At 39.1% G+C, this 24,589-nt stretch overlaps 1 protein-coding gene across 5 annotated transcripts in view; it reads left to right on the top strand.

Moving 5' to 3' along the window:
• Pot1 (protection of telomeres 1) overlaps positions 1-24,589 on the top strand; it is a 77,939-nt gene that overhangs the window by 52,605 nt on the left and 745 nt on the right. For 3 of the 5 annotated variants that reach the window (XM_060373974.1, XM_060373972.1, XM_060373973.1), the window contains 7 exons: positions 605-761; positions 2,160-2,365; positions 2,957-3,092; positions 5,286-5,374; positions 6,984-7,075; positions 8,656-8,761; positions 9,132-17,452. In XM_060373974.1, coding sequence (XP_060229957.1) covers positions 605-761; positions 2,160-2,365; positions 2,957-3,092; positions 5,286-5,374; positions 6,984-7,075; positions 8,656-8,761; positions 9,132-9,325 — 980 coding nt within the window. In that variant the 3' untranslated portion in view covers positions 9,326-17,452. Of the gene's footprint in view, positions 1-604; positions 762-2,159; positions 2,366-2,956; positions 3,093-5,285; positions 5,375-6,983; positions 7,076-8,655; positions 8,762-9,131; positions 17,453-22,728; positions 22,798-24,152; positions 24,239-24,589 lie in introns of those variants that run through there. The other 2 variants (XR_009588245.1, XM_021655575.2) reach the window with 2 other exon arrangements.

Below are 24,589 nucleotides of genomic sequence, written 5' to 3'. Positions count from 1 at the left end.
TCTGATTGCTTCCCCTCTTCCACATCCTCCTTTTTCTCCTCTCCCACTTTCCCTTTCTGCTTACAAAATAAATTCCTTTTCTTTCACACACTGCCTGACTGTGATAATTTAGTTCCCATAATACTCATGTCCATTCTCTTATTCTGGGCATTTAATGGAGGAGGGTTCAATAAAGTCTTGAATATGACATACCCAGGAAAGAGCCTCTGTGTCAGATCATTTTTAGCAAATGTGTTTAGTTACTATTTGTTTGATGAAATCCAGTTAGAATATAAGCTGTGGCCTAATGAGTTCTCTCAGGTTGGCAGTGAACTGTTTTACACAGCTAACATGCATACGTACATAGTATTTAATGATGTAAGGATACATAAGCACACAGTATATGCTTAAATTACCCCTTCCTCCCAGCTACTCAGCATCTGTTTGGTGGGTACCTGCTTTGTGCCTGGAACAGTGTCCATAGACTTTAGGGACATATCTAGAAACAGTAACTGTAGCTGAAATTGATCCTATAGTAAATCTTTGCTTCAGGAAGATTCGTATTAAACATGGCTAAAACTCCATTACATTATTGACTTTGATTTAATGTAAAAATCCTTTACAGTACTTACAAACCACCAATATCTAGAGAAAACACCATTGTGTGCCATTTTGAAGCAAAAAGCTCCTCAGCTATATCGAATCCATGCAAAACTGAGATCGTATATGCCCAGAAGACTCTTCCAGTCTGTTAAACTTTTTTGTCCTAAATGTCATTCATTGTAAGTATTTCCCAAAAATTAGTTTTATCTTATATGTTTATTGTTTGTATATATGCTTGTGTATGATTGTGTTTTTGTGTATGTGAGGTTTTAAGTCCTAAAGTGAGTACATTATGATTTGATTAAATTTATAGTGTTATAAAACAATATTGATAATTTAAAGGGAAATTACTAAATTGCTACCCTCCAAAAAAATTCTTTTGAGTCATTCTTAGTAATAATAAATGAAAGATCCTATTTTCAAGCTTTAAAATTAATGTTTAGTAGGTTTGATAGATAAAATTGAAAATTTTCAGTCATGTTTAATCTTCATTCCAGACACCAGTTAATTATGTGACTATATAAATATGTAGGATTTTTTTGTAATCTTATTAATAATGTATTCAACTCAAAACATGTTTAGATAATAAGTTTTATCTCCTGTTAGTCTTTTCTATATATTTTCCCTTGAAATATAGAAAATAATATTTTGGAAACTATAGGTTGTAACTGGACTTTTTACTGCTTGTGGGTCTCTTTTTCTCTCTCACACCCTTCTCTACCCTTATTAACCACCTAACACTAGATAAAAGAGAAAAAAATGATAGAGGGGAACAGGGTGGAAGCTACCATCAGACCGCTTCCTGCTCAGTAGGTAGGCATTCAGTTTCTTGGGCCAAGTTTGATCCTCCCCATTAGGACATCTGGTTTCTTCTCCTTTCTTTGTGTCTGACTACTTCAGACACAACAACCAACCACCAACCATCCAACAACAGAGGCCCCGCCTCTCAGGAACTTAGCACTTCTGTATTCTCTGAAAAGTTCCCAGAGTTTCAAACGTCACACACTCATGAAACCTTACCTGCAGCAGCCAGAACCTAAAACCTGCCGGTGCTAGAGCACGAGACAAATCACAGTCACCTGCTGTGCAGCAGCCCTGAGTGCCCACGTGGTGAGAGGTGGTCCTCTCACCTCTACTCACACACCAGGGCATGTGTGTGCCCAACCACAGCAGGGATTTCCCTTGCCTTACAGTGCTAAACATTTATTCAATAAAATTCATTAAATTTAAAACTGTAGTATTTCCTTAATTTAAGAAAGCTTAGCTGACTTATTCTGCATATAAAATAGATTTAACGTTTGTTCTCTATTCACCTCTTTTACGCATGTTTTACCTGAACGTGTGTGTGTGCCGTGTGTATGCCTAGTGCCCACACAGAGGTCAGTACTGGAATTACGGATGGGTGCACGGCTGCATGTAGGTGCTGAAAAATGCATCTGGGTCTTATGCAAGAACAGCAAGTGTTTTTAAACACTGAGCAGCCCCTAGGATTTTTTTTACTTGAATAATTTGTTAAATTGGAATTTTTGAGAATATACATATATTGTTTTCTGAGTCTTCATTATCAATGGTTCTAGGCAAGAAGTTCCATCTGAGTATGATTTGGATAAAATTTTGCAAGATGCTACAACTAACGCTCTAAATAGCAAGCTGCAAGATACATCATTGTATGACTCAAAAGTCTGGTCCACTGAAGGCCAAGGAGGACGGCAAATCGCTGTTCATTTTGTGAAAAATGATGGCATTCTTCCTCTTTCAAGTGAATGTCTCATTTTGATAGAAGGTAAGAGACTGACTTGTTATTATGCTTTTAGAATATCATTTTTCACATCACCTTAATTATGTTAACTATACCTTACGGGCACCTAATAAGATACTATTAATTTAAATGTTCCCAAATAGTACCTCAGCTAGATTCAGATATGGATGAGCAAACACATTCACCTGGATTGCATTTTCAGATTACGAAAGCTTGCATTTATCTACCTTGTTGGATTTGTGTCTGTGATATTGTCAGCGTTGAACTCATCCAGTTGAATAGTTTTGTAGTAGAAGGACAAATGTAGTCTTGGCCTCTGGATGTCACTGTTGTTTCATAAAAATGGGATGAAAGTCCTCCACTAATACCTATGTCAAGGAAAGGGCCGGGAAAAGCCATGTTAATGACAACTCTAAAAGAATTGTACTATTTTATTTTCTGGATTTCTTAATCTAATTTTTATATAATGGTTGTTTTTAACTTTTTACTGTGAATTATCCTATAAATTTATAACTCCCTGTCTTTGTCACTATTTCTAGAGTTTGCCAGATCTCATGTGTTACTTACATCCCACATCATGCATTACTGAAGAATTTTTCTTCTTTTTTTTTTAAGGAGGAAGATTCTGTGAAGTCTCTAAACTGTCAAGCAAGTTTCACAGTGTGATTCCTGTGAGGTCTGGCCCCGAGGACCTGGAGCTCCTAGACCTTTCAGCACCATTCCTTATACAAGGAAAGGTGTATCACTATGGGTAGGCTCTGGTACCACTATCTAAGCTCTGGGACCACAACTGTGTCTTTATGTTTATCCCCAGGCTACTGAATATGCAACAGGTACTTACTTGTGCCAGTTTGTAGTTAGAAATGGTCCCTGAGTGGTATTGATTGTGTTAGAATTGTACAGATGCAGTCCAGCAAACAGTTCTTTAAATTCTGAGTTTTCATCTTTCCAGTCAAGTGGTGTGTGGCACAACACTCACGGTAGGGAGAGTCAGCAAATTCAGACTTGCAGCAGACAACAGGACTGTTAGGGTAGGCAGCTGAGTGCTGTATTCAGTGGGTTAGAGATACTGATGTGAGCTCAAGAGCAACCATACTAATTCTTTTTTGCACACTTCTAAAATGGAACTCACACACACACACTCTCTGTGCATGGTGATGCGCAGTGGGTATGAGCCTTTGAGTGTTTTCTTCCTTGTCACAGGCTAAGGTTGTTTATCAGCTCCCTGAAGGGACAGTGCAGAGTTGCAAACCCAGTAAGAGGATTCTGCAGCTGTTGAGCTGGCACGGGGCGAGTTGCTGCCGTACTGGTGACGGAGTCCGGGATCTGCAGGTTTTGACCTGCTGAGGGTGAAGTGAAGCACTGGCCCTGCGGTTGAAGCCGTCGCCCTGAGAACGCTTCACTTTGAGAAGTGATGCTGCAGCCTGGAAAGACCTGTCCTCTCATCGCCCCTCCCCAGCTCCCCTCTAATGGAGCATTTACTAGTCATTATTACTAATGAAGCTAAATTGTGATTCTCGTTATAAAATTACCTGAATGTGCTCCTTAGGGTGACCATTGGGCTTTACCCATGGTTTGGTTTCATGCACAGTGGATGAAAGCCATCAACAGTGAAGTGAAATGAATTAGTAGCTACTCTTCTTCTCAAGCACCGAGTGTCTTCATATCTTTAAATCTTCTGCAAGATTTATATGACACTTAATTGTAATATCAAAACATCATATTTTGTGCTCCTTTGAATAAGTCAAAGTTTAGACTTTGTTTCTGACATGATCATCCCTTGCTCTTTTTGTACCTGCTTTCCATCTTGCCTTCTTAGTGCAGTGTGCCTGGTTAGTCTAAATCAAGAAAGCAACAATTAACCATTAACTTGCTTTATCATTGTCTACTATTAATGAATAATTTTCATGCCATTGTTTTTCTATTTTTACTGTTAGTAAAGAAATATTTATATATATTTGATAATTAAATGATAAACCTAAAAGCACTTACTCCTGAATTTCCCAGTTTATAAATGAAAAGGACAATTGAATTTACTTATAAGCATATTTTCTCACTACATCTCATAGACATTCAATCATGCCTAATAAAACTGAATTACTCAGACTTAATTTATATTTTAGATGGTAGTTGAGTGTTAGGCTTCATAAACTATATGACTGCAAATATAGGCTTACTAAAAACATTAATTTGCCTGAAATCTTACTTGTTCTCACGTTTCCTTCAAAATAATTTTTTCTTACTGTTTTTTAAGGCTGGGGTCATCACATACTGCTAATAGAGCCATCATAAATTCAAAGATTTCCTACAACATGTCTCCTAAGTCTCTTTGTTTTAAAAAGTAAGAAAATTGACAACTAATTTAATGATTGACAGTTGGTCTAGAGTCCAGTCCTGGTTCTCAGCTTCAGAGTTCTGTGATGATGCCCATAGTTTCAGTTACTGTCTGTTACTGTGAAGAGACAACATGACCAGGGCAACTTACAATAGAAAGCCTTGAGTTTGGGGCTTGCTTCCAGGTTCAGAAGGTGAGTCCAGGACTGTCCCAGCGGGGAGCACGGCAGCAGGCGGGCAGGCATGGCACTGAAGCAGTAGCTGAGGACTTCATCTTACCTGCAAGTTGGAGTTAGAAAGAGCAAGACTGGGCCTGGTGCAGAGTCCACCCTCAGTGACACCCCTCCTCCAGCAAGGCTATCCCTCCTAATCCTTTCTAAACAGTCCACCAACTCTGATCCAGACACCCAAATCTATGAGGCTTATCCAAGCCACCACACCCACAGTGTCTCTCATGACTTTTGCAGCAAACACATTACAGTATAGTCAGTGCGATGCTCTTCTGTTTAATAAGCGACTTTCTAAAACTATCCCTATTTGAACAGGGTGTAATAATAAAATAAATTTGTTTATACTTAAATATTTACTGATTTTTACTTACTCATTTCAGATGTAAACAGTGTTCAAGCTTGAAGCCTATAGAAAACCTAAATTCCCTTCTTAATAAAGGACTGTGGATTCCTTCCTCTGTGGCAGAAGGTTAGCTCAATTTTTATGTTTTATAATTTCCATTCTCTGTCATCTCACCAATTTGTTCTTTAGTGTATATGGATATTTTTGGCAGAGTTAGCCTAACTTTTCTAAATTAAAATCTCTTTACAATAATTGTATTGAAGAATGAGGACTAAATATTTAAAATGTTTGCAATTATTTCCAAGCATTATAATCACTTTGATATTTCAATACTGGATTATTTGTTTTCCATTTAAACATTGATCCCAAATACAGATCCTGAGGAAATCTTTCTAACTCTTAGCATTGGAAAAGGTATTGAGGTGGCTCTTACTTTCCCCCAAGTCTTTGGCAAGGACAAAGGAGTCTTTATCTGTTACACACATAACTAACTCGTCACCTAGCTTTTGGTTACAGCTACCAGGAGCATGGCACAATTTTTAGACTTCAATATTGAAGCCAAATCTGCCTGTATACAACTAAGGTGGACTGTGTTGTGTCTACTAGAATTATTAAATGTGTATTTCCGTTTCCTCCTTAATTTAAAAAGAAAAAAACACTCTGTGGGATTGACAGCATTTATTATGCCTCCATTGAGCATGTATTTTAAACCCAGTTTTGTGTCTCCCTTTGCCACTTTTCCTCATTTCTCACTTCTTTGTCTCCTCAGTAAGCATTCCACTTTGCCAATCTTTTTCCCAGAATTTATCTTTCAGAGATATTAACAGCTGTAGGTATCATTTGGCCAACTCAGAATATTTTTGTGAAGCTGAACACACAGCTTCTTTGAACTAGACTGAAATTTTGTTACATAAATATATGTGTGCTCGTAAGTGTATTTTTGTTTGTTTTTTTTTTTTGTTTTCATTTTAAATCTAACTTTGTAATATGACTGTCGTACCGAGAAGTCCAGTGAGAGTCCATGTTACTTTGAACTAGGTAATGCGCATTTGTGTTCTCAGCATAGTATTTAAGTTCACTCTTTTTTTGGTTCAGTGTAATCTCTTGAGACCCTTTGAAGCTCCAAACTCTATTCCTGTCTTATTGCTATTTAATACTAAAGTCCTGTGTTTGCCAAATTTATTCTTCTGAGTTGCCTGCTTAATTAATTCCCCTACTGGAATGTGGTCTGCGTGGATGGAAGGTAATAAAATGTTCTGTACATCTGTGTAGTGCCTTGAGTTCTGAAAAAAAGGTTGTTCAAATCCTCATGTGATTTGGTGTATCTAATTTACTCACTCTTCTTCATCTCTGCACCTCTTTAAAAAATAAGGAATACTTTACACTCATAATACAAAAGGGAATATACTTTAAAAAATACCGAACTGCATGTTCTTTGGAACATTCTGTAATTTTAGTTGATCTTTTCCTATGATTAAAATGCAATGCACTGCATTTTATTAACCACTTTTTGTGGTTTCTATTAAGTATTATGCAGTTGCTTATATTATGAGACTAGTTCTGTATAAATACAGTGGTCTGCTTTATCACTTTAATACTGGAGCAGGAAGTTCCCAGGGACATGTTTTCTTTCTCTTGTTACTACTCTTAGTAAGCATCATTTGCAGCTCCACGCTAGAATAAAGCTCTTGTCGCACCTAGCTGCCTGGTATAACGTGCTCTTTTCCCTCACTAGTTCTGGGCATTGAGCCTCTGCAGTATGTGTTTGTTATGACCTTCACTCTGGATGATGGGACAGCAGTTCTGGATGCTTACCTCAAGGACTCTGTAAGTAACACACTCAGAACAGATATCTCACTAACAATTTATATTTAAAATGTTTAACATATTAATACTTCTTAGTTCTACTCAGTGTGACTTATTGAGAACTTTTGAAGCCTAATTTTGTTCTCAAAAGAGTTTTAAATAACTTAAAGTGTATAAAATATAACCACATAAATCTAAAATTGTATGTCTTTTACCTTTGATTTTTATTAAAAATCATACTTAAAAAAATGGAAAGTTGAATCAAAATCTGAGTCAGTCTCCCTGTCAAACAGAAATTTATTGCTAGACAAAAAAGCAGATAATCTAGCCACCTGCTGTCATCTTACTGGACTTTGTAGCCGCCATAGTCTCATCTCTGAGAAAACAGAGTGGTGTTGTTGGGTAAGCTGTAGAGAAGCCCAGAGACTGTTGTCATTTCTGATGCTCATGGTTCTCCACTGACCAGTCGGCGAAGCCACATTTAGCTTTGATCTTCGCAAAGCCGTCCTTTTCATATAAGCAGCGACTTCTTTCCCTGAGCTGTCTACAGCAGTGTCCATGGAGTCCTGGCAGTTTTGGAAGCTTAACCTCGGCGCTGATGTGACTTGTCACATATTGTCATTCAGATCTGACTGCCCATGTGGCTGGAGGCTCTCTTCCTGAGGTCAGGCTAATGTTGCATGTCCCAAAGTCTCCAACCTCAGGTGACACTGTTAAGTGTTCCAGAGTACCTCATAGTTCCAGGAGGCGCAGTCAAGTCACTGGCTGTCAAATGGCATGAAACACCAAAAGCTATGAGGAAGACCAGCTGTTTATTGGGCTAAGAGAGCTTAGGGGTGTTTGTTTATTTGTTTTTGCTGGAGAGGTGGATAGGTTATTTTTGTTTTAACTTATATGAATTGGAAAACAATCCAGGTTAAGGTTAAAAGATATTTTTTTTACCCTCTGGTTTCCACAATTCATGCCACCACTTATTAAATGAATATTACCTAGCAGCTGCTGTGTGCCTTGTATGTTGAAGATAGAATAGTTATCAAAGCAAACGAAATCTCTTCTCTGAAGCCTAAATTAGAAGGGGAAGATGAAATGTTTGCTTTCTTAATGTTATGCCCTTTCATACTTAACAATAGATTTCCTTTCCAGGGTACAAAAGTTATCATCAGCCTTGCTTCATGATCTTACTGTGTTTGTGTGCATCTCCAAGCTGTGGTACCAGTAAAGCAGTAAATCAGATTTTAACCTAGCCCGGTATTGCAGTTTATGGATTCTACAACTTTAATAGACTAGATGAATATAGTAGGTCATTTTAGCAAATTAGATGCTGAAATTCTGTACATTAAAACTTTCCTTTTTTTAATTTATGCCTTTATTTTTATTATGTAAATGTTTTTCCTACATGATGTGTCTCTGGTCCCTGTAAAGGTCATCCGATCCTGACGCAGGAATTACAGGTGGCTGCAGGCCACTGTGTGGGGCCTGGGAATCTCACATGGGTCCTTTGCTAAAGCAGCCAGTGCTCGTACCTCCTGAGCTTTCTCTCCAGGCCTACAGGGATGCTTTTTCAAAGGATGAGTATTTCCTGTGTTTATCATCATTTTTAGGAGAACTTTTTCAAAATCCCAGCATCCGAAGTCCTCACAGATGACAGCCTTCAGAAGAGTCTGGAAACAGTCATGGATATGATATGTCCACCAGGAGTAAAAATTGGTAGGCAGTATGTAAAAGATGCCTCTCTTCCCCTCCCCTCTTGGAAAAACACCTAGCATGTTTCTAATGTCTAGACTAGAAGTAAGCAACCATGAGTCCACGTGACTCAGGTTGTAAAGGAGAACTATTACCCATGTTTTGATGAGGTAGTGCCTGAGGTGAATATAAATAGAGGAGTTTAAAATATCTTAAAATACACTGAAAGCATGACAGTTTTGGTCACAGTACATTAGACTCTGAGTTTACACATACAGCATATAGACATGGAGGCTGCAGTTATACAGATGTGTTCAGTTTCCACAAGAAATAGTCTTAAAAATAAAATACATTTATCTTGTTTGACTCACTGACTGGGTTTTCTTTTACATAGTAACAGACTTCAGAACGTTGAGTTTTTGCTTTGCAAAGTTCATGACCGTTAGTTGTTCCTGCACAAACACCAGCTTCTCAACCTGCTCCTGTCCAGGGGATGTTCTACCAGTTATCGCTGTCACCGTGTCGGACTCTGGCCCAGGATTCTGTTTCTCTTGGGACCTGCAGCTCTACATTGTGTTAAGAAGCTAGATTCTTCCAGGAATCCTTCTCAGTTCCGAACCTCCCTCTGCCTGCTTATCCCTTCCTGATGGAACTGTCAGAGGTGTTCCTGGTGAGGGTTGGTCCTGCCAGCCTCTGTGTTGTAGCATCAATTCCAAGGTGGAATTCTGGCTCATCTGGAGTAAAGTTTAATTTGAGCAGCTTCATTTTTGTTTGCTTTAATTTGTGTTGCTATTGGAATTACCCATGGACAGATTTCCAAAACAAAAAGTCTCTGGGCCTGGTAACTTTTGATATACACAGCTGAATTATTTACTATGTCCGGTCCCTTGAGTCATGCATAGAAGTGTTTGAGTTTACCCTGGCTGGCCTGAGGGCTGCCCTCCGTGCTCTCAGACCATCCTGGGCCACCTGTTGATGTTAGAAGTGAGTCTGACCTGCTCTCAGAGTGTGGAGAGGGCCAATTGCTGATGGCTCTGTGCGGCTCCATAGCTGTGTCCTGTCACACTGATCGGAGCTATAGTTCAGGTTCCCTTTCTTTCCAGCTCATCAGGAAAAAGCCAGAGAGGCCTGTAAGCAGCCAGCACCAAAAGTGGTGTGAATGTGGCTGAGGGTAAAGTGTGACAACTACTGTCTTTGCTGCTGGGTCTTTTGTAAACCCAGGTACTTTCATCTGTTTGTCAGGAAAAATTGCAAATTAGTCAGCATGACCAGTTCTGTGTTGAATCTAATGGCCACGTTTCTTTTGGTCTATAGATGCATACCCATGGCTGGAGTGCCTCATCAAGTCCTACAACGTCACCATCGGAGGAGAGCAGCGAATTTGTTACCAGATTTTTGACACTATGGTTGCAGACGATGTCAACTAGTGCTGCCATTCAGCGCAGTGTGTGGGATTTTACAGTTTTAGAAAAGGTTATGACTCTCAGATTCTCAGAAGACATTTCGCTATTGTCAAAAAGTGTTACACCCATTTTCACCATAGTTTAGTTCTTTTGTACAGAAAGATATTTTATTGTTATTTATACCTACTTGTGAACATGTTAAAAATGCCTTGTTACTAATCATGTCCAGGGAGGTATAAAATGAGGCCACATGGCTTGCTTGAAAAGGACCAGGCTTTCTTGGCTCTTACTTATAAAACACTGGTGGCTATTTTCCATCCTGTGCTGTTTGGATTCATCTTTGTGAGAAGAATCTGTTTGGCCACCCATCTGAAAGAAGTCTTGCTGTGCTTCCACACATGCGTATCGGGTTACCTGAGTTCTGCTTGAACATATGCCTTAGTGAGCCTAGCTATACTAAAGGGGGGAGGGGCCTGGGTTGCTGTAAGTAGACATGGTACGTTTTGTTTAGGTGCTGTTGTTGCCCATGTTAGGATAATGTATCTCTTTGAACCAAATAGTATATTTGACTTCCTGCTTCCCTCCAGAATACTCAGAAGTTATTTCATTCCATCTAACAAAGTGATGGAATTTATGATTTTTATAAACCATATATATCTTAACTTTTTCAGGATTCTTATGTAAAATATGCCTTTTTGTATTGAGATGTTAACTCAATTGAATGCTCTTGTTTTTATTCAGTAGTGTTTATCATCAACTTATAGGTTTTTTTAATATTTTGTACAGTCTATTTTGATCACCTTTTCCCCTTCTCCCAAATACTCCCTACACACCTAATTCCACACACTTTTTTTTTCTCTTTAGAAAACAAACAGAAAAACAAAACAAACAAGCCATAATACAAAAAAAGGAAAGCACAAGAAACAAACGCACACACATACAAAATTTATAAATCAAAATCAGAAACCATAACATACAAACAAAAAGCCAGTATGGCAAACAAAACAAAACAAAAACAAAAAAAAACAAAGCCCAAATAAAGCAATATGAGATAAGTCTACAAAATACCATTAAGTTTGTTTTGTGTTGGCTGTTTACTTCTGGACATAGGACCTGTCCTTAAGTATGGTTAATATACCTATTGAGATTTCACTGGTGAAAACTAAGTTTTTTCTTTGATAGTTGTTGCAAATTGAAGTCATGGTTGGGGGCCAATATCCATTGCCTCTGAGCACTGTGATCCCGTCTGGCTTGGATCTATGTTAGCCTGTACATACTGGTCCAGTTCTCTTGAGTTCATGTATGTGTCAGTCCTGTTGTGTCTACAGACCTTGTTTCCATAGTGTTGCCAGCCCCATTGGCTCTTACAGTCTTTCTGCCTTCTCTTCTGTATAATTCCCTGAGCCTGGAGGGAAGAGGTTTGAGGAAAACATCCCATTTAAGGAAAAGATTCTTATGGAAGTGGCCATCCAATGTCCTTTTTAACTAACGGTCCGTGCCACAAGAGTGCTCCTGCCACACAGTGCCTGTCCACAGTAATCCTAAATTCTGGTTCCTGGGTATGTTGATGCATTTCTGTTCCAAGCTCTCATTCTCCACTTTACTCTTTTCTCAGCTCTTAAGGGGCAATGCGAAAGGGCTGTTGTTGTTCAGAGTCTATTAACTCTCAGTTCACAACTTTCATTGAGGAAATGTGCTGGAAATTACTGATGCTTAAAGGATTCGGTGTGAGATGAGCATGTCCTCTACCTTCAGAAAGCACCCAGTGTCCGGAGGAGGACTCCTGCACAGCCTTATACCGAATGTGTCCTGTTGTACCTCCAGGTGCACAAAGGGAAACTTTCTCTGAACCTTGTTTCTCTTGGCTTATGCTCACATTGCTGTGATTTCTTTGTTTATTGTGAGTTTTTCTCCTTTTCACTTTTGGACAAAAGTTCTATCAACACAGTGTTTAACTAGGGCAGCACATGCGTATTACCGTTAAGCAGGAACAGACACTAGAAAATTTCATTTCTGGAGCAATTGGAGTAGTTCATGTGCCTATGTTGGATAGCGATCCTTTATGTGGATGTTGCTAGAATCTTCCTCGTGACCTAACATTATGCAAATTTGAGTAAATATTGTATTTACAGCCTCTGATTCAGTTTTCGGGTTCTGTAACATCTGTGTAGAATCCACTGGATTGTTTTTCTTCTCCTACATTTGTATTAAGACAAAAAGAATATGTGCCTTATAAGCTCGAGGTGTGCACTGCTCCTAATGTATTTGATTGGCTACTCCATGCTTTGAAAGAACTATAAATACCAGAATACTGCAACGTTTTTATGTGCAAACAATTTTCTAATCCATGCTCTTCTTCTGTTGTGAGCTATAAAACCAGAGAAGACCATTCAGACACAGGTTTTAGCCAAAAGAAAGTATGCTAGCAACTACACTGGGTATTTGGGATCCTAATGTAGCCCAGATCCTTTCTGGGAGAAAAAAAGCCAACAAAAACAATGAGACAGTAGCAGAACTACAGGAGTCAAAATGCAGGGTTAGTACATACTTTTCGAGAAAGATGGGCCTTGGTGGATTAGGTCTTTGTTTTTACTTTGGCAGGTGGTGCTGCCTTTGTGCTGAGTTTTATAGCCTGAATGAAATTTCCATGATGGCATCAGTTGTACTGAGATCTGGGAGCCTGTTACCATTGCACAGTGAATGTTGTATTTGCACACACATATAAATATAAACTGCTGAGTCTGTTTATGTTTATGGTTTCAGGGCTAAGCACTTTGTGTTAGATAAGCGATAGGGGCTTATCCCTGGGAGAGGCTAATTCTGCTCTCTCAGCAGCCATTAGTTGCCTGTAGTTCTTGGTCTAGGAGTAGGACCCCATGAGATTTTCCTCCTTCTATGTTAGCATATCTATTTATAATTGCCATTTTTCCAGTCTTATTTATACAGCCATTTCTAGGAGAAACTATCACACCAAACTTCCCAGTACTCTGTCTCTTCTAATCTTTCTGTGATGTTTCTGAACCATAGATGTAGGTATTGTGGCTTGACGTATCAGCAAGGCTAATCTTTCCACAGTGTTTTGGTCTCTGTATTGTGTCTACTTGTGGCCTCTTGTGGTGGTCTACATGTGCTATAAGGAGAAGTGTCTTTGATGAGGGTTTTTTTTTTATTATTATAACTATGCTTACCTGTGGATATAAGGACATTATTATTTTTTTATTTACCTAAAGTTATATACAATGCATATAAGTCAATATATGTACATATATAAATAATGTATGAATTGTAAAAGAAATTGTGCCTCTTGGGCTGACAGGGTTTCTCACGAGAACCGTAGACTAACAAAACCCCAGCACCAGGCATAGGAAACCTCTTTTGAATGGTTAGTCAGAGCAGTCCAGTTGACTACCAATACAGTATAAACAATTGCCATTGCCCTTGGCTGCTTCTCAGAAATTGAAGATAAGGCCCTGTTGCTGAAGACATCACACAGTGAAAACAAAGAGCTCAGGGTGTTTGAATCTAACCTGAAATCCTCCCTTCTCCTTTCTAGCTTCTATGGTACCAGAAATTATTATGCAAGCTGCCAAGAGAGGGGAAACACCATGACCACAACAGCTCTGAAAAGGGCAAACATTTAATCGGGGCTGGCTTACAGTTGCAGAGGTTTAGTCCATTGTCATCATGGCGGGTAGCAGAGCAGCACACAGGCAGGCATGGTGCTGGAGAAGGAGCTGAGAGTTCTACATCTAGGTCCACAGGCAACAGGAGGAAGACTGAGCCACACTGGCTGTAGGTTGAACACAGGAGACCTCAAAGCCCACCCCCACAGTGACGCACTTCCTCCAACCAAGCCACACCTCCTAATAGTGTCACCCCCTGTGGGCTAAGCATGAGTCTGTGGGGGACCATTCTTACTCAAACAACCACACCTAGCCAGAGATGCTTATGGTTAATAGAAATAATATATACCATTGAGAGCTTTAAACAAAACAATGTGAAGTTATTCACTGACTTAGCTGTGATCCCACAGGAAATCATTTTAGTTTGCTCTATAGTTTTCCAGATTCTTAAGAACATGTGTATACTTTTGAAAATAGAATTACGTTGTGGATACAGTACCATAATTTTTCTTTTTTTCACCTTCTGTTCTCATGTCCATGTTCAGAGAGGGAGAAGCCCGTTGCTTATTTTCAAAACACAAGTAACTTCAGTTGGGAGTTCTGTAATTTTTTTTTTTTTTTTTGATGCCTGCTGTGGTTTCTCCCAAATGTCTTATTTTTCACTACTTTTGGAATTTTGAATTTTTATAAGAATGCATCCTTATTTCTGGGTTGTTAATCCTATAACTTTGTAGTTAACGTTATTTTTTAATTACTGGTTTAATCTGCCTTTTGTCTTGTTTTCTCTGTAAATCTAGAGACCCTGGCCTGATCCACCAAATCCTCTATAGGGCTTTAGGTGATGACTATTTTGGAGACTTGCCTGATACAGAATAGAACTTCCGTGGTACTGTTTTCTACACATACTTTTCATTCTTTGACATATTCATGGGGAGAGAGACGTAATAAAGGGAAGGACACCTGTGTGGTTTTGCTAGGAATTTTGAGCTTAAGGCTATGAAGACTCACCACAAACTCCTAGAATATCATTTTTGGAAAATAAAAGATAAGTTCCTCTGCTGGTGCCTTGGGATCTCTAGATGGTTCATAATCTATTCTAGATGGCTTATAAGCTATCTCATTCATTAGGAAGATGTAGATTTCACCCATTAGTAAAATCTGGAAAAAGCAGTCTGTCTTTGGGAACTTATGAGCACTCGTGTGTAACATTATATCTACACTGAGGTCAGGAAATCATTCCGGGATGCTGTGTATTATTTTTCTCTCCAATATTGTGATTAGTAGTCTTAAGAAATGTGAGATGAGTGAAAGTTTCAAAGTGGTGGTCTTCTTACAAGGAGATAAATGTCTCTTCCAGTGAAATGTGCATTTGATGGGTTGCAAAGTTGCTGTGACAGTGGTAAGGGTCAAGAATCTCAGCTCTCCAGACACCCAGAGGTCAGTGGCTCTGCTGCTTTTAAACTGCGGAAGCATCTTGAAGAAGGTCTGCCTGTGTTTTGTACTTGGAATGTGGATCACAAAGTCACACAAGGGGAGGAAGAAGAGGAAGAAAGTGTGTAAAACTGCTCCTGTAGAGAAACTTACTCTGATTTGATGCCTTAGGTGTGCTGTGTTGTCATTTACCTGACCGTCTCTAGAGAAGGCTGCTTATAGATTGTGTGGATTTCCTTTAGTTCATCTAATTGTTAAGAGTATTTTAAAGAGTTGCATCTGTTAAAACCTTAACCTCCCTGTCATCTAATAACAAATATTCACATATTGTTGCAGTTTTTACAGGCATCTGAATTTGTATATATTTTTTCACAGTAACTTTTTCTTTCATCTAAATCAAATGAGTTTCCAGAGAAAAATCAACATAGACTCTTACTTTTCAGCTCAGTTTTGACTTCCACCTAGAAGGCAGTTTTAAAATTTGGTATTTTGCCACACTTAGCTCCTTTACAAGTAATTTTTTGTCCCAAGCTTCCATGACAATTATTAAATGTACGCATGTGTAGCTAATACCAGTTTCTTGGAACATTGTAGAGAACATAAAACTTTGGGGTATTTGTTGAAAGTCACAACCCAAGCTTTCCTCTCAAGCAGAAGGATTGTAGGCATTTATCATTCCAATTCCATGGTAAGACTATTTAAAATCAAAATTATTAACTTGTGGATTCAGGTGAAAACAGTTTGCAGTAGAAAGACATTGTAGTGGGGTTTTGGAGAGGAAGTCCTAAGTGCTTATCCCTTTAAGACTGTACAAAGGTAAATTTGTCCTCAAATGTTGAAATCACTGATACATATTTGTACAGAATGACCAAAGCATAAATGAAGGTTAAGATAAAGAATACAATGTGCAAAATTGTTATTTCAAAGGTCAGCTCATACATTTATATTCAGTTATTACTCATACAGGATGTACCTGAAAATGACTTGACACAGTTTGTGAGAAAAGACAAGTAGGGGACTAGGCTTCAGAGAAAAGGACAAGAATGAGGCCAGGAATGGTGTCACATTCCTGTAATCCCAGAATTTGGGAATTGGGGACAGGATCAACAGTTGAAGGCCAGCACTGGATAGATGGCAATTTTGAAGTGTCTTTGCTGCTAAGTCTGGAAACAAAAGTAAAAGAAAAAAGTAAATAAGTCAAGAAAATATGTAAGATATAAAGAGGGCTAGGCAAACAATGCACAGTCTAAGGAATACTAGTAGGATTAAAGTTTGCATGTGCGGTTATATTCTTTTTTAATTTATATTTATTTTTATTACAATTTATTTGCTTTGTATCTGCCCAGTAGCTCCCTACCTCCCTCCTCACCTCGCAATCCCACCCTCTACTCATGTCCCTCCCCCAAGTCCACTGATAGGGAAGGTCTTCCTCCCATTCCCTCTGATCCAAGTCAGTCTATCAGATCTCATCAGGAGTGGCTGCTTTGTCTTCCTCTGTGGCCTGGTAAGGCTGCTCCCCCCTCAGGGGGAGGTGATCAAAGAGCATACCAATCATTTCCTGTCAGAGACAATCCCTCTTCCCATTATTATGGAACCCACTTGGACACTGAACTGCCACAGGCTACCTCTGTGCAGGGGTTGCAGGCCATCTTCATGAGTGGTCCTTGGCTGGAGTAATCAGTCTCAGAAAAGACCCCTGTGCCCAAACTTTTTTGGATCTGTTGCTCTCCTTGTGGAGCTCCTGTACTATCTCCTACTTCTTTCATAAGATTCACTACAGTCTACCCAAAGTTTGGCTATGAGACTCAGCATCTGCCTCAGTAACCTGCAGGGACCTTTCAGAGGCCCTCTGTGGTAGACTCCTGTCCTGTTCCCTGTTTTCTCCCTCCTCCGATGTCCATCCTCTTTGCCTTTTTGAATGGAGATTGAGCATTGTAGCCAGAGTCTCCTTCTTGATTAGCTTCCTTAGGTGTACAAATTTTAGTATGTTTGTCCTATATTATATGTCTAGTATCCACTTATGAGTGAATATATACCCTGTGTGTCTTTCTGCTTCTGGGTTACCTCACTCAGGATGATCTTTTCCAGTTCCCCCCATTTACCTGCAAATTTCATGATTTCCTTGTTTTTTATTGCTGAGTAATATTTCATTGTGTAGATGTACCACAATTTCTGTATCCATTCCTCAACTGAGGGGCATCTGGGCTGTTTGCAGCTTCTGGCTACAAATAAAGCTGCTACAAACATGGTTGATCAAATGTCCTTGTTGTATATTTGAGTGTCTTTTGGATATATGCCTAGTAGTGATATAGCTGGATCTTGAGGAAGCACTTTTCCTAATTGTCTGTGAAAGCAACAGATTGATTTCCAAAGTGGTTGTACAAGTTTACATTCCTACCAGCAGGGGAGGAGGGTTCCCCTTTCTCCACAACCTCTCCAGCATGTGTTGTCACTTCAGTTTTTGATCTTAGCCATTCTGATGGGTGTAAGGTGAAATCTCAGGGTCATTTTGATTTGCATTTCCCTGATGACTAAGGACGTTGAACATTTCTTTAAGTGTTCTTCTGCCTTTCAATATTTCCTCTACAGAGAATTCCGTTTAGCTCTGTACCCCATTTTTTTAAGTTGGATTACTTGATTTGTTGCTTTTTAACTTCTTTAGTTCTTTATATATACTGGATATTAGCCCTCTGTCAGATATAGGGTTGGTGAAGATCCTTTCCCAAACTGTTTTGTTTTGAAGACAGTGTCCTTTGCGTTACAGAAGCTGGTTATATTCTTTTTTTTTTTTTTTTATGTATACAGTGTTCTGCCTACATGTATACCTCTATGCCAGAAGAGGGCACCAGATCATATTACAGATGGTTGTAAGCCACCATGTGGTTGCTGGGAATTGAACTCAGGACCTGTGGAAAAGCAGCCAGTGCTCTTAACCACTGAGCCATCTCTCCAGCCCTCTGGTTATATTCTTATTGAGTAAAATACATTGATATATGTTAGGCTATGTAAAACTTTATATTAGTCTCACTAGTGAAAAGGTAGATTTACATAATCTAAGTAGCAGAATTATTTGTGTTATCAAGAGTAGTTAAAGTGTAGAAATTTAAATTTAGGAATTGTAAAATAGTTCTGAAGATGATACTAGGTCTATGTAATTAAAACTATTGCAAGCAGTAATAAGTCACTGTCAGAGTCATGAGATTTTTTTAAAACTGGAGGAGCTGTTCCCTACTGACAGGAATGATCTTGAGCAGACTGCCTCATGTTCCTTTTACTCCCTGAGTTGAGATGCTGGGTCCTTTGCATGCCATGCTTCATGTTGGGGAGGGCGTGGATTTTAATAAGTCATTGTCATTCAGACTGTGCTTTCCAATCTTACTTCCATGAAGATGTATCTTTGGCTTGAAGTTAAACAGGCTTCATAAAGTTTCCAGCTGTGAGTGCTTGGAAAGAAATTTATCTACAGCAAATTCACTAAGCTCCACATTCACAAACATTGGGTCTAGTCACCCTGCCTCCCTTTTTTCCTATGCATTCCACATTCAGTCCATTAGAAGAATACACTATCCATTAAGAGCTAGCCACAGCCAGTTAGGGTGCACACCTAACTGAATCCCAGCATTCTGGAAGGCAGAGGCCGGCAGATCTCTGTGAGTCCAACACAGCCAAAGCTACACGGAGAAACCCTATCTTGAAACCAAACAAAAAAAATAAAAATAATTTTAAAAAAAAGAGCCACAATTTTGCACTTCCTTTTCCCCTACTACTGTGCTGCCATGCTAGACTAACATCTTGTCTTGCATGGACTGCCTGCCACCACAGTTTCCTCACAGGACTCCCACTGCAGCCAGGTAATTTGTTAAAATACCAAGCAGATGTCTGTATTTTCTACTCTCATGAAAATACACCATGGTGGCCTTCACCAACTAATGGCTGCTTATCCCTTTCTGTGCCTCTGGTCCCTTGTATTGTCATGGTTCTCTTATCTAAACACTGCTCTTTGTTTCTTCAGCACACCATGCAAACAAAGTCTCCCCCAGGGATGTGGTACTTAATGTTCCAGGGTTTACTCCCTAACATCCTCGATACTACAGTAACTGTCTGATTATCTTACTGATAGAAAATCTACCCTGACCTGCCACACACATACCTTCCAGCATACATTTCTCTTTTGCACTGACTCATTAACTGTTGATCTGTTCTCTTTTCCCAACAGAATTTGAGTACCTGAAAAGTCAGAACTTAGCTCTTTTCACTGCTCAGGGCTCAGAGTTTAGAAGTTGTTGACATGTTATGGCTGTTCTCTAATGACCCTAATAGGAAAAGATCCTACCCCATCAGAGAGGCCTGGCCTCAAATCAGAGCACTAGCCTGTATTAGCAACAACACTGATTTAAACCAGTTCTTAATTAAAAGCCAGATATGTGCCTTCAAATCTTAAGCCTGTCCTCTGATAAAAGGCTTCAGTGGTGCTACAGTTATTGTTGCTGACTTAGATTGCATTTAATTCTATGTCTTTTTAATGCCTCAACATATTTCTAAGCCTTTATACAGCAGTGACAAAAGGAAATAGCTGCACACTCAGTTAATTTGATGATCATTCTAGCCAGGATATTACACACAGGAATGAAATAAAAGAATCCATGAACTAAATGACATTACATGGATGATTTTCTTTTTTATTTCAAAATATTCTTAATACCTCATTTCTATCATGAAAAAACAACAAATTCCAGATGGCAGAAACTACTATACTAATAAGCCTGATATTTAAGAGGGACTAGTGTGACTACGGTCACCACTGAGGGGGCATCTGAGAATAGATATTTAGATAGATAGATATAAATAAATAGAATATTTATTTATTTGGAATTAAAGATCAACTCTAAGAAAGATGGAGTAGCAACATATTTGCAAATGTATGGTATGTGAACCTGTGTTGTATGGATATGAAGCATCCTCTACCCCCAAAAAAGCCATTGTTAATGATATGATTGATAGTTGATGGGCTTCGGGAAAGTGATTGATAAGGAGTCTGATCAAATAACAGATTAACTTATTGCTGAATTCATCATTGGATGGATTATTGGGAGGTGGCAGACACTGAGTAGTGTGGCCAGAGTAGACAAATATAGTCTCTTGAATCATGCACTTGTGGGTAGTTCTTTTCCCCCCGCTTCTTTCACAGTCTCTGGGCTTCTTCAACAACAGTACCTAACATGAACATTTTCTGGCCATTCTGTCTGCCATGTACCTTAATGTTATTTAGACAGCCAACAATGAGCAAAAATGAGACTCTAAGCCAGAATAAATCTTGCCTCTTTGAGATGTTGGCTTAGGAATCTCATCATAGTGACCAAAAGCTCTCTAAGATGTGTTTTTACGATGAATAAGCAGATTTCATTGAAATTTTTTTTAATTTTTTATTTTTAATATTAGTTACAGTTTAACTTTGTATCCCAGATGTATCCTGCTCCCTCATTTTCTCCCTCATCTCCTCCCTGCCCTTTTCCAAGTCCACTGATAGGGGAGGTCCTCCTCCCCTTTCATCTGACCCTGTTTTATCAGGTATCTTTAGGACTGGCTGCAAAGTCCTCCTCTGTGGCCTAGCAGGGCTGCTCCTGCCTGGCGGGGTGGGGGTGGGGGTAGTCAAAGAGCCTGCCATTGAGTTCCTGTCAGAAATAGTCCCTGTTCCCCTTACTAGTGTACCCATTTTGATACTGAGCCAGCATGGGCTACATCCGGGCAGAGGTTCTAAGTTATTTTCATACATCATCCTTGGTTGGAGAAACAGTCTCATAAAAGATGGATATATTTGTTCCTTGTGGAGCTCCTGTCCTCTCCAGATCATACTAACTCACCCTTCTTTCATATGATTCTCTACACTCTGCCGGAGGTTTGGTTGAGTCTCAGTATCTGCTTTGATACACTGCTAGATAGGTCTTTCAGAGGCCCTTTGTGGTAGGCTCCTGTCCTGTTACTTGTTTTCTCCTACATCCAATGTCCATTGCTTTTGTCTTTCTAAGTGAGGATTGATCATCGTACCCTGGGTCCTCTTTTTTATTTTCTCTAGGTGTATAGATTTCAGTATATTTATCATATCTTACAGGTCTATATAAGTCAGTATATACCATGTGTGTCTTTCTCCTTCTGGGATACCTTACTCAGAATGATCTTTTCTAGATCCTACCATTTGCCTGCAAATTTCATGATTTCCTTGTTTTTAATTGGTGAGTAGTATTCCATTGTGTAAAATTACCACAATTTCTGTATCTATTTCTCCGTTGATGGACATCTTGGTTGTTTCCAGGTTCTAGCTATTACAAATAAAGCTGCTACAAACATGGTTGAGCAAATGTCCTTGTGGTGTACTTGAGTGTATTATGGATATATGCATAGGAGTGGTATAGCTGGATCTTGAGGAAGCGCTATTACTAATTGTCTGAGAAAGCAACAGATTGATTTTCAAAGTGGTTGTACCAGTTTATATTCCCACCATCAATGGAGGAGGGTTCCTCTTTCTCCACAACCTTTCAAGCATGTGTTGTCATTTGAGTTTTTTATCTTAGCCATTCTGGTGGGTGTCGGGTGAAATCTCAGGGTCATTTTAATTTGCATCTCCCTGATGGCTAAGGATGTTGAGCATTTCTTTAAGTGTTTTCCTGCTATTCTACAATCCTCTACAGAGAGTTCCCTGTTTAGCTCTATAAGAAAAGTATGTGGGGATCATTTGGGTTTTTTGTTGTTTTTGTTTTGTTTTGTTTTTTCACAATAGGATTCATCTTATAGAGCTTCCCTTTGATGGCTCTGCTACTTATATTTATTTCAGATCAAAATTTGTTATTCTTTATAAAGATAGAGGCAGTGGTTGCAAACCCAAACCAACATTTTGTCTAATACCTTGGGAGGTCTACAGCACATCTTTGTCAACATACATGGCCCATTTCTTTAGCATTCACAAGCAAATCTCCTTTTCCTTTTGAAAAACAATGTCAAATGATTTTGACAAAAGAATAAACAGGTGCAAATGAATCATATTTGCTCAAAGTAAATGAAATAGAAAAATACAGCACCACAGAAAATGTGTATTATTTGGATTATTTCCCAGCCAGAGCAAAATCACTGGAGGGAAACCAATGACACACATCAACTAATTATGAGGCTTCAAATGGCCTACTGCCAGCAGAAGTTTGAATTCCTGTGGTTATTTCAAGTGTGATATATGAACCATAACAAGTCAGGATGCTTACTTAATAAGTGCCTTCTATTTTTTTTTCCCCCTGTGGATAATGGGTGAAGACTTGAGTGAATGTTTGTTAAGGGGAAGAGGATAGCCATGTTAGTGACTGCAGTTTGTCAGACCCATGGCAAGGTCTTCCCCTGGTCAGGCTCAGGCCAATATCAAGGCCTTCCCCTGGTCCAAATACTGATCTTAACAGAATGTAAACCTTTATCAGAAGCCAGTGTGTGCAGAAACTATCAACCACAGATCCATCCTTCCGGAATACTACAACTTCATACTGTTTCCCTACAGAGACCTTCTACTGAGACAGGCTGGCCCGCTGCCTCCTTTTCCTGGTTCCTGCTATGTTTAATAAGAATGGTGAGTTTTCAGACTGCTGGTGGTGCTTCTCCATCAGTGCACAATCCACCTGACCCCAACTCTTCTGTGCATGTGTCTGTTACACTTTCTCTCTCCATCAACCCAGCTAGATCAGTTCATAAGCTGTGCATGCCATGGTAGTTTTCCACATAAAGATTATGATCGTATTAAAGACTGTTATTTCAGTGTTTTCCTTCTGGATTTGTCTTAATTTTTAAAGAATCTGAAAATGCTCATGTTTTAGCAATGTATAAAAAGCAAAACCCCACAAAGATGATGAGTTAATAATTTGAAAGCCATCTAGAGAAAACATCAATAGTGCCAATATCACAGTAGCAGCGTTCAGCATCTCCTGGAGTCTGATCTATCATTTGTAAATGATAATTGTTAAGTATACAGTGTAAAGCTGTGACACTGGATCAAGAAAAGAAGCAGTTTCGTTGAAGCATATCAACAAATTCAAAGATGAATGGGTGTTGGAATTAGCAAATAATAATTTTATACCACTATTATAATTATGTTCAAGGATATAATACTAATAACCATAAAAACAACTAATAATATAGGCAGATTGAATAACATAGAGAATACCAGCATAAAAATATAAACTATAAGTTAGAACATAGTGCAAATTATTGAGCTGGAGTTTAACCAGTGTGATGCTTTCAACAGTGTTTTGGAGATGATGAAGACACAGCTGAACCCAGGGATTCTTAGGGATATAGATCAATGGTAGAACATCACCAATCATTTGCAAGGTGCTTGGTTTGATGCCCAAAAACACAAAAGCAGAGAATAGAAAAGTAATAGAAAGGAGAGAGGGGGAAGGGGAGGAGCAGAGCTTTGTGTATGAGTTGAGGACGAAGGTGGTGAAATATTCAAAGATGATTGATTTCTCACTGAACACATGAAAGTCAAGGAGGGCCTACAAAACACTTCTCATCATACTGAGAGAAAATTCTTTCCACTGGAACTTTGTCTCCAGAAAGAATATATTTTTTAAAGGAAAGACAATACAGACTTTTCAGACAATAACAGCTGATGATCTCCCATTAGCAGACCCACAGCACAAGAAAATAAAAGGACTTTCTGTATGATGAGATTCCTTAAAACTTGGAAACTCAGACCTACAAAGAGGCATCAAGACCAGAAGAAAAGATAAATGTACATGTAAACACGTGTTTTAGTGTGTGTGTGTGTGTGTGTGTGTGTGTGTGTGTGAGAGAGAGAGAGAGAGAGAGAGAGAGAGATATGCATTGTACATATATGTGTGTGGGCTCCGAGGGAGTACACAGAATCTGGTGAACATGCTGGATGTCCTCCTGTATCACACTATGCTTTAACCCCTGTGACAGAGTCTTCGAAATCTGGAGCTAAACTGGTAGCTGGCAAACCCAACAGTGCTCCTGTCTCCATCCCAGACAGTACTGGAGTTATACAGGTGAGCACAATCACATCTGGGTTTTTGTGGGGGATCTGGAGATTTGAACATACTTCTCGGGCTTTTGTGAGAAGCCACTGAGCCTGGGTGGGGTTTTAGTAACAGAGCTGTCTTTCTGCTCCTGTAAGGAAGCTCATTGATTCACTGAGTTATACTTGGCTGAATCATTTCCATCCTCAGTGCTCTGTTGGAGTAAATAGCCTAATATCTAAAAGCCAAACAAAAAATTGAAAATCCAGTTTATGATGCCAAGCCCTGGGAGGTTGAGATGGGAGGCTTGCAAAGAGTTCAAGGTCGGCCTTTGTTACATAGTAAGCCCTTGTCTGAAAGCAAGAACACAAAAGAAAATGA

This window comes from Meriones unguiculatus, chromosome 21 (genome assembly GCF_030254825.1).
Source record: "Meriones unguiculatus strain TT.TT164.6M chromosome 21, Bangor_MerUng_6.1, whole genome shotgun sequence".
NCBI lineage: Eukaryota > Metazoa > Chordata > Mammalia > Rodentia > Muridae > Meriones > Meriones unguiculatus.
The sequence above is the reverse complement of the archived record's forward strand: the minus strand, read 5'-3'. Positions and strand labels throughout refer to the sequence as shown.